This window comes from Monopterus albus, unplaced genomic scaffold (genome assembly GCF_001952655.1).
Source record: "Monopterus albus unplaced genomic scaffold, M_albus_1.0 scaffold32.1, whole genome shotgun sequence".
NCBI lineage: Eukaryota > Metazoa > Chordata > Actinopteri > Synbranchiformes > Synbranchidae > Monopterus > Monopterus albus.
In genome coordinates, this window is record NW_018127912.1 from 2,073,003 (window position 1) to 2,082,243 (window position 9,241).

Consider the following 9,241-nt stretch of genomic DNA (forward strand, 5'->3'; position numbering starts at 1 on the left):
AATCAGTATAATCAAACACAGCTGGACTCAAATGAAGGAGTAGAACCATCTCAGGGATGATCAGATGAAATGGACAGAGCCTAAGTTAAATATATGAGTGTCACAGCAAAGGGTCTGAATACTTGACCATGTGATATTTCAGTTTTTCTTTTTTAATAAATCTGCAAAAATGTCAAACATTCTGTGTTTTTCTGTCAATATGGGGTGCTGTGTGTACATTAATGAGGAAAAAAATGAACTTAAATGATTTTAGCATATGGCTGCAATATAACAAAGAGTGAAAAATTTAAGGGGGTCTGAATACTTTCTGTACCCACTGTATTAAAGGTTTACAAGCATTTTGTAATCGGTCTTTCTGATCAAAGATATTGAATAGTAGAACAATATAAATTGTAGCCTTCTTGTGTCTATAAATGTTTTTCAAAAACTGATATGCAATTAATGTGGATACCTGAACCGAACCCGACGTGACCTGTTAGTACATGAAGTTTCGGACTCGGTTTGGACAAAAATTTCGGAATTATGTTTGGTTCAGATCGGGTTTGGACACGTAGGTCAAACTTTAGGCTAGACGGCTGTAGCACTTATACGCCTGCTTTGTTTAATGATAAGGGGAAACAGACTCAACTGTGTCTGGCTCAGGTCGAGTTCGGACATTATTTGCTATAAGCTTGCTGGGTCTGGGTCGGGTTCACATGCCATGCTCTTGGGTGGGGGTTGGGTTCAAGCAGATATATGCAGCCTGATTCATGCTCTATAAGCAATACCATACCCTCAAAGGAATTGTACTGTATTTACCAGTATGTATACAGTAATTCTTTGTGCAGAAGTGAGTATACTTCCAGCAGAATAATATCTAACTTGTATCATTCAGGAACTGGGTAGCCCGGGCAGGACAGTGACACTAATTACTGACAACATGAGCCCTCCAACACTGAGCCCCAGCAAGAGGTTACGATCTTTGGACACATTCAGAGGGTAGGCCCCCCTCACCACTACACATCTACTGTCCTGTGTATACTGTACCATGTGATTCTAATGGCACAGCGATATTTTGGTAGCCGACACTGGGATTGTCAGTCACTGATGAGCTGCTTTTGATAATATTGGATTTATTTGTCTTTATTTGTACTGAAATTCAGTACATGTAGCTTCGCTAGTTCTGTTTGGTATAATCTCCTGCCTCTCATGCTCAGTGTCTTTCAGTAATGATATGTTTTCTCTTAGTATCTCCTTAGTCATTATGGTGTTTGTGAACTATGGAGGGGGACGCTACTGGTTCTTTAGACATGAAAGCTGGAATGGTGAGTCCATCTGGTTATTCTTTGAAGTGTTTTTTTAGTGTGTCACAAAACACTTATTATTCACAGACCTTTGTAACCTGCCTTGATATCAGCATTGCAGTTGTATTTGATTTTGAAGAATATATTTCACATTTGTTTCCTTTCAGGCCTCACTGTTGCAGATCTAGTCTTCCCTTGGTAAGCTCAGTTCAAATTTTCTATGTTTGCCCATGCGTTGTGTGTTTTGCCACAGTTTCTTGTGTTCTTTTCTGCTGGTATGATGCTTTTTTTTAAGCCATTTTTAAAATTTTTATTATTAGCTCATTTTGCCTACAAATCAAAATGTCCTTAAAGGTTTAAACTGTCTTCATGTCAGTTTGAAAATGTAATCTATCTACATCTAAGCGATCTTTAAAAACAAAACTGAATAAATCAAGCCAAAATAACAAACATGCAGTCAATAACTGTATAACCAGTTGGAATGTTCTAAATCTTAAATGTAAATTTCCTCCTTTACACCTCACTACTCTTTTTGTCTCATTTTCTCACACATTGTTTCTTCTCCTCTGCTAGGTTCGTGTTTATAATGGGAACATCTATAGCCCTGTCAATCAATTCCTTGCTGCGAACAGGCTCGACCCGCTGTTCACTGCTGATGAAAGTTGTGTGGAGGAGTGTGCAGCTTTTCGTCATCGGCGTGTTCATCATCAACCCAAACTACTGCCAGGGACCATGTGAGTATATTCATACATCTTTTATGTTGACTATAATATTGCAAACCATTTAGATGCTCAGTGGACCATGTTCTTTAATACTTTTAAGACTTGTGTAGTCATCCTCTGTATTTTTTTACTTGGCTGTTTGTTCACAATTAATCCTCATCCATACCACAGTATCTTGGAACAACCTGCGGATCCCAGGGGTGCTGCAGCGCCTGGCTTGGTCATACCTGGTTGTAGCCTGTCTGGATCTGATGGTAGCGAGAGGTCACCTTGACATCCTGACAATGGTCAGCAAGCAGCTCTATTTTAGCCTTGTATAGTGTTCAGCCAGTACAAGAGTTACATAAAATAAAATAAAATGGCCATGTCTACTGTGGATACATAAAGGCATAGATTCATTATGATGGTCTGGCTGTTATCTGTTATTTACCTATCTGTGAGAAATGTATTTGTATTAAATGTGTTTTGAAGGAAAATAAGTGTTTAATTGAGGAGTGCTGTCGTTTTCCAGGATTCCTGGTGGTCCCCTGGTCTTGACATCTTACTGTACTGGCCAGCTTGGCTGTGTGTACTTCTCTTAGAAGGCATCTGGCTGAGCTTCACTTTCTTACTTCCTGTGCCAGACTGCCCAACGTGAGTAGGGGTATATTTGTGTTTTGTTCATCCCTGCAAGGTGTTTCTGTCATGTCTTTGGTCTTGAAACATATTGGCAGTTCAGTCTTATTTTCAGGATAAGTATCACTAGTGTATGTCACTGTATGTTTGATTCAGACCCAGGTCTAAATGCAGATTTAAAATGTATAAACATTTTCTGCCATTGAAATATAACGCCTTCGTAGTGGTGTGCACTCACTGCTTTCTTGTTGGCAATGTAAGATACTAAATTAGTAGTAGTTGTCAGCGTTTTGCATTTTCAACAGCCTTGCTTTTGATGCTCTTTGTCCATTATTAATAACACTAGCTTTATCCCTGTCTGTGGAGCAGAGGCTACCTGGGTCCAGGTGGGATCGGGGACATGGGCCTGTACGAAAACTGCACCGGTGGAGCAGCTGGTTTCATTGATCGGTGGCTGCTGGGAGAAAGTCACATCTACCAGGCTCCCTCATCACGAGTTAGTAACCAGCAAAACAACCCAAACATACCAAGAGCAAATGCATTCATCTCTTTATGGCTTAGGATATGAAGCTTTAGTTTACATATTGTGTTTCTCTCTGATAGACCCACACACGCTTGCTAACCTCAAACATGTTAACATTACAAGGGATGCAAAGGTAAACTGTGATGAATATCCACTTCTGTTTCCATTTTAATAAACAAGGCAATTTATGCAACTCGCATGCCATATGATCCAGAAGGTGTTCTTGGCAGCATCAACTCTGTCTTCATGGCTTTTCTTGGATTACAGGTTTGTAGTGTGTATTTGTCTGGTTCTCTCTTGTTTTTATTCAAATGTCAGAATTGATGACAATATAGTTTGTTGGAAAAACCAGACTCAATTTATGGTTTTAATTGTTGTATTTTTCATTTCCCCAGGCAGGAAAAATAATCTTACATTACAGAGATCTCCCCACAAGTATTATGTCAAGGTTTCTCCTATGGGGTCTGTTTTTGGTAAGCACATTGACTTGCTTTGTCACATTCTTCTTCTACTGTATGTATTCACATATATCAGTGTTGTTACTTGTGAGCATATTTATTGACTTGCTGCATTGCAAAGTAGTATCTCAGTCACAATATTTTTGACTTTTACCATGTACAGTTTTAGGACAGTTTTCTCTTCTTGATTGAATAATAAAACCTCTTGTGACACACAGGGAGTCATATCAGCTATTCTGACCAAGTGTTCCACAGACCGGGGCTTCATTCCTGTCAACAAGAACCTGTGGTAAAGTTGCTTTTATACACTTTCACAGTGAAACACAGTTTTGTCCACACTTGTTTTTTCTGTTGCACAGCTGTTGACTGAATATTTGGGAAAGTTGCCACAAAGAAGAGAGTTTTTAAAAGCAAAGATGTTCCTAGATTGTATTATTGTTATATCCCACCCTATCTGAGATCTTTGAATGTTCAAAGGTGGCTTGTTTAATGCCGATTTTAGTACTTGATAGTTTTTGTGCCTATTTTATGTTGTTGATGGGCCAATGACAATTTTACAGTTTGGTGGGCAAATACATTGTGTAGTCTGTTGTGTCCTTACATTGTTTTGAAACGTTTTTAATGATTTTGAATGTTGTCTGTCCCTTTCACTTCTAGGTCTCTGTCCTATGTGACAACACTGGCCTGTTTTGCCTTTGTGCTGCTAGTAGTGATTTACTACACAGTGGATGTGAAGAAGTGGTGGTCTGGAGCGCCGTTCTACTACCCGGGTGAGTACTGTTATGAGACATAAGGAAGCAGAATAGTGGACAATTTTGACCTTTAAGCATTGTCACTAAGGCAGGTTTTGATTGCCCAAATTAATACAGCATCTGATTAAATTTGATATGAATATGGCAGGCAAGTTTTATGAAAATGTTGTGAAATATCAGTACTTAAACATTAATTATGTCTACAGAACCACTGAACTGGCATGGCCTGTTTGTAGTACTGAGAAGTAAAATCTACCAAAGATGCCAATGGTAAAATCATTCAGAATTTTTCTGTAATCATTATGATGTTTGCTCTACTCACTCTACTTCCAGGTATGAACTCTATTCTTATATATGTGGGCCATGAAGTATTCGAGGAGTACTTCCCCTTTCGCTGGCCCATGGCCAACAGCCAATCCCATGCTGAGCACCTTACCCAGAACCTCGTGGCCACTTCCTGTTGGGTCTTCATCTCCTATGTGCTTTATAGAAAGAAGATTTTCTGGAAAATTTAGAGGTGATGACGGCGAGTCCTTCAGACAACAATAGCGGAGCACATTGTTTACATCAGAATTGCTGGAGTTGTAATCTGAAAACATTTGGAAAGTTAAAAACTTTTTTTTTTTTTTCTTGGTCAAAATAATGCTAATTCTCTGTCTCTGAGCATATTTGGGCTTCCTCTTTTAAACAACATCCTTTTTGTTTTTTATGTTTAGTCACTACTTTATGGAACCATGACTGTCTTTCTCTGAAGATCTTCAGATAAGAAGCAGTTGGCCCTTCCAAATATCTTAACTGACTCAGGAAAAACCTGTCTGAGAGAACTATGAAGATATGTTTGTGTGTTGTGGAAACTGGTTTTCATTCCTCATCTTGTACAACAGACTACTGCAGCAGTGTGTTACAGAAATGGGTTTACAAGCCTTAGTTGACTTCCCCTTGGGAGGATCCCTGCTGCTGCTTCAAGTACAGTTGCATTTCCCCAAAAGTTGAAGTGGGTTTCTGTGAGGCTTGCTCTTCAAGAGCAGAAGGCAATGATGTGCACTCAAAAGAAAAGACGATCAGAAGAGCATGACCTTTCATCACTTTGGTCTTTCATCATTTCTGCTGCACTGTGGAATGTAATATTCAAACAAGGAACAAACAGTATTTAAAGGCTTAAAAACATGAAAGCTGTAAAACCTCATTCCTCAGTAATCATTGCCAGTTATTAGGCTAGCGGAAGTACAAGTGTTTTTCATTTGCAGTCCTCTTCTCCACTCTGACCCTGGTCCCCCTCTCACAGCAAGTGTCCAGGAGTGTGATGCTGTGTGTTGCCAAGTATTGAAGGGAAGTGAAGAAGGGCATGTCAGATGACTGTCGAAACCCACAGGAGGTTTTGCATTTTTTTTTTTTGATTATGTATCAAAAACAGAAGTCACTAATGCATGCTCTTATTTCGTTACAAATGTCCCTTTTATGTCAGCGGTGGCACAAAATAATTTGCCTTTCCTTGACCAAATGTTTGCTATTTGAGTGGCCATTTTTTCATGTTTTGATAAATTTACAGAAGGCAACTATACAGTATGCTGTCGATGTGTAGAAGTTTAATTGTGAAGTAAAAAAATTAAAATAAAACTGCTTTGCCATTGCTCCCACATTACTGTACCTACAATTAGGAGTTAATACAAATACTGCATTTATTGATGGATTTAAGAAAAATTGTATTCTATCTGTGGAATATCCAAATGCTTTGAGATTGTAAGAATAATTGCTCAGATGTAAATCGTTTTGTCAAATGTTTATAGGCCTTCATTTTTTAAAAGTCACAATTTGAAAATGCAAGTTTATTAAAGTTTGTTCTAAAATATGATTGCTGTTTGATTTGGGATGTTTTATTGTAATCATGTTAATATGGTAATGTCTTTCTGACAATGTCTTAAGCCTTATGAATGCAGAAGGTATTAATGAACTTTCTCTTGGAATAACTAGAAAATTGCATTTTTTGAAAAAAAAATGCGTATGGATGCTGAGTACTGAAGTATGAAAAAAAATGCGTATGGATGCCGAGTACTGAAAAATCACCCTGAAAATGCTGAACACTGACACCTGAATGTTTTGCTAGCTGAAAGTATACTGAAGTTGGAATTTCCCCGTTTATTTGAATGGGGTAAGATTTTCAAAATAAAGCTAAATACTTTAAAAGTATGAAGTTTAGAAAAATTCTGAAGAGAAGCATGAATGTCTTTGAGGAGCTGAACATTTTGATAGCTGAAAGCATGCTGAAGTAGAATTTCCCCATTAATTTGAATGGGGCGAGATTTTCAAAATAAAGCTAAATACTTTAAAAGTATGAAGTTTAGAAAAATTCTGAAGAGAAGCATGAATGTCTTTGAGGAGCTGAACATTTTGATAGCTGAAAGCATGCTGAAGTAGAATTTCCCCATTAATTTGAATGGGGCGAGATTTTCAAAATAAAGCTAAATACTTTAAAAGTATGAAGTTTAGAAAAATTCTGAAGAGAAGCATGAATGTCTTTGAGGAGCTGAACATTTTGATAGCTGAAAGCATGCTGAAGTAGAATTTCCCCATTAATTTGAATGGGGCGAGATTTTCAAAATAAAGCTAAATACTTTAAAAGTATGAAGTTTAGAAAAATTCTGAAGAGAAGCATGAATGTCTTTGAGGAGCTGAACATTTTGATAGCTGAAAGCATGCTGAAGTAGAATTTCCCCATTAATTTGAATGGGGCGAGATTTTCAAAATAAAGCTAAATACTTTAAAAGTATGAAGTTTAGAAAAATTCTGAAGAGAAGCATGAATGTCTTTGAGGAGCTGAACATTTTGATAGCTGAAAGCATGCTGAAGTAGAATTTCCCCATTAATTTGAATGGGGCGAGATTTTCAAAATAAAGCTAAATATTTTTAAAGTCAGCATCCATACAATAAATAATTGGATAACATAACATAGTATGGATGCTGAATCAGCATCCATACAATTAGTCTGAAGAATTTATTAAGAATATGTATTCCCAGTGTTACAGTTTACGTTTATTTATAATAAAGCACAAGCTTTGTCCTTTTAACGTGGAGGGGTGTAGTTTGCTGTGTTGCTCAATAAGGCGTGGGAATCGAGTTACAGTTTGTGTGCCTTTTGGGAAAAAAAAAACAAGCTGTGAGGGTGCCTGTATCTCGCGATGTAATTGGTCTATCTTAATTCATGTGTATTGTGAGATTTTTTTCTTTTCTCGCGCGACTTTGTAACTTTCCCACGGTTTTATTCCGTCTACCCTCTGCTCTTCGCCCCTCCCCTCTTTTCTCAACCTTTAGCCCGTTACCTCCTCCTCTTTTTCTCCCTTGCTTCCCTTCCAGTCTGGTTCTTCTCCAGTTGTGGCGTTGGATTTGGCGAGGGACTAGGGGAGGGATCTCGCGATTGTTGGACTTTTTTTCGGGGACAGATTTACTCGGAAGATGGCGCCCGTTGTTACGGGGTGAGTACTAAATTATAAAGCATGTTATTTGAAAAGTTTTGGTTTGTTGTGGTAAACTGTTGCCAGTTTATAGCCCAGTATTGCTAAGTGATACCTCATTAAACTTATCCCACACAGTACTACCTTTTGGGTTAATGTTGGACCAGTTGTAAAACTTATTCATATCGACTGCTTTATTTGCCATTACTTGAACTGTACAATATTAACTCAGTTTCAGACTATTGAAAAGCTTCCTGTCAATCAGCAGTTTTGCATTTTGGTTTAACTGCTTGTTTTGTGTCTTTACTTTCTGCTTGAGTGAGTTGACTATTGTAACAATTTACACATTAATCAGACTGAAACATAGTTTTATTGGTGCTGTACGAGTTGTTGCGTTATTATTGTGCAGTAGTAGTACAGTACAGTATTCCGTGTCTTAATTCCTAAGGCAAACAGCCGTTTTGTAAATAAGTACGCCTGCAATACAGATGTCTCTTACATTGTGCATTTTGCCACTCAGATTTTCACCTATTTTAAGTCAAAAGTCTTGTTTTCATCTCTGATGCATTACCCCAGCACTGAAACCACGTGTAAACAGCTTGCTCACCCATGTTTTTGTTTTGCAGGAAGTTTGGTGAGCGACCACAGCTTCAGCGTTTGACAAGGTAAACAGTGCAAAAAATGCACAGACAGCTTGATTAAAGTCAACGTTAGACCACAGGCCAATCAAAGTGTTAACATATTACCCCCATTTTAGGGAGGCTATGAGGAATTACTTGAAGGAGAAGGGTGATCAAACGGTGCTCATACTCCATGCAAAAGTTGCACAGAAGTCATATGGCAATGAAAAAAGGTTTGTATTGGATTGTTAAAGCTACTTGTTCTCTGACTGTGTGCATGTGTATGATAGAGAAATCTCTCTCTACTTGTCTAAATCAGGTTTTTCTGCCCTCCACCGTGTGTGTATCTGATGGGCAGCGGTTGGCAGAAGAAGTTAGAAAATATGGAGAAGGAGGGATGCACAGAGCAGGAGGCCCAGCCATATGCATTCATTGGGATAGGCAACAGTGAGCAGGAGATGCAGCAACTCAATCTGGAGGGGAAGGTATGTGTGAGGTTTGCAATGTATCCTACAGCTATCCTCTTCTGTTACTTCATTTATTCTACCAGTAAGCAATTTACTCGTGTGCTGTACTGCTTCTCTACTGATAAACCATGCAAAGTATGAAATGTAGCCTACAGCTGCTTTGCAGGCTGACCCTGTTCTCTGTTTGGCACTGCAAAGCTCTTTTAACTGTATTCACCTGATCTTTTTTTGTATTTCCTTGTGTTTTCTTATTGCACAAATGCATTAATGGACTTGTTTTCAGTAGGAGATGAGGGGGAAGTGAAAGGGGGGACAAACAAAAACACACTCACACAAAACACACTGACCTGTG

The 9,241-nt window shown here is 38.4% G+C and overlaps 2 protein-coding genes across 3 annotated transcripts in view; both read left to right on the top strand.

The window, feature by feature from the left end:
- The window catches only part of hgsnat (heparan-alpha-glucosaminide N-acetyltransferase), a 9,953-nt gene extending 4,189 nt beyond the window's left edge, over positions 1 to 5,764 (top strand). The window contains exons 7-19 of the mRNA XM_020596976.1: positions 875 to 978; positions 1,228 to 1,304; positions 1,451 to 1,481; positions 1,857 to 2,017; positions 2,177 to 2,292; positions 2,517 to 2,638; positions 2,990 to 3,116; positions 3,324 to 3,410; positions 3,539 to 3,616; positions 3,820 to 3,890; positions 4,259 to 4,371; positions 4,687 to 4,870; positions 5,070 to 5,764. Coding sequence (XP_020452632.1) covers positions 875 to 978; positions 1,228 to 1,304; positions 1,451 to 1,481; positions 1,857 to 2,017; positions 2,177 to 2,292; positions 2,517 to 2,638; positions 2,990 to 3,116; positions 3,324 to 3,410; positions 3,539 to 3,616; positions 3,820 to 3,890; positions 4,259 to 4,371; positions 4,687 to 4,868 — 1,269 coding nt within the window. The 3' untranslated portion in view covers positions 4,869 to 4,870; positions 5,070 to 5,764. The remainder of the gene's footprint in view (positions 1 to 874; positions 979 to 1,227; positions 1,305 to 1,450; positions 1,482 to 1,856; positions 2,018 to 2,176; positions 2,293 to 2,516; positions 2,639 to 2,989; positions 3,117 to 3,323; positions 3,411 to 3,538; positions 3,617 to 3,819; positions 3,891 to 4,258; positions 4,372 to 4,686; positions 4,871 to 5,069) is intronic.
- Positions 5,765 to 7,568: 1,804 nt separating this feature from the next.
- LOC109958367 (recombining binding protein suppressor of hairless-like) overlaps positions 7,569 to 9,241 on the top strand; it is a 6,111-nt gene continuing 4,438 nt past the window's right edge. The window contains exons 1-4 of one of the 2 annotated variants that reach the window (XM_020596926.1): positions 7,569 to 7,823; positions 8,429 to 8,467; positions 8,560 to 8,655; positions 8,742 to 8,918. In XM_020596926.1, the coding sequence (XP_020452582.1) occupies positions 7,804 to 7,823; positions 8,429 to 8,467; positions 8,560 to 8,655; positions 8,742 to 8,918 (332 nt within the window). In that variant the 5' untranslated portion in view covers positions 7,569 to 7,803. The remainder of the gene's footprint in view (positions 7,824 to 8,428; positions 8,468 to 8,559; positions 8,656 to 8,741; positions 8,919 to 9,241) is intronic. The other variant, XM_020596925.1, reaches the window with a different exon arrangement.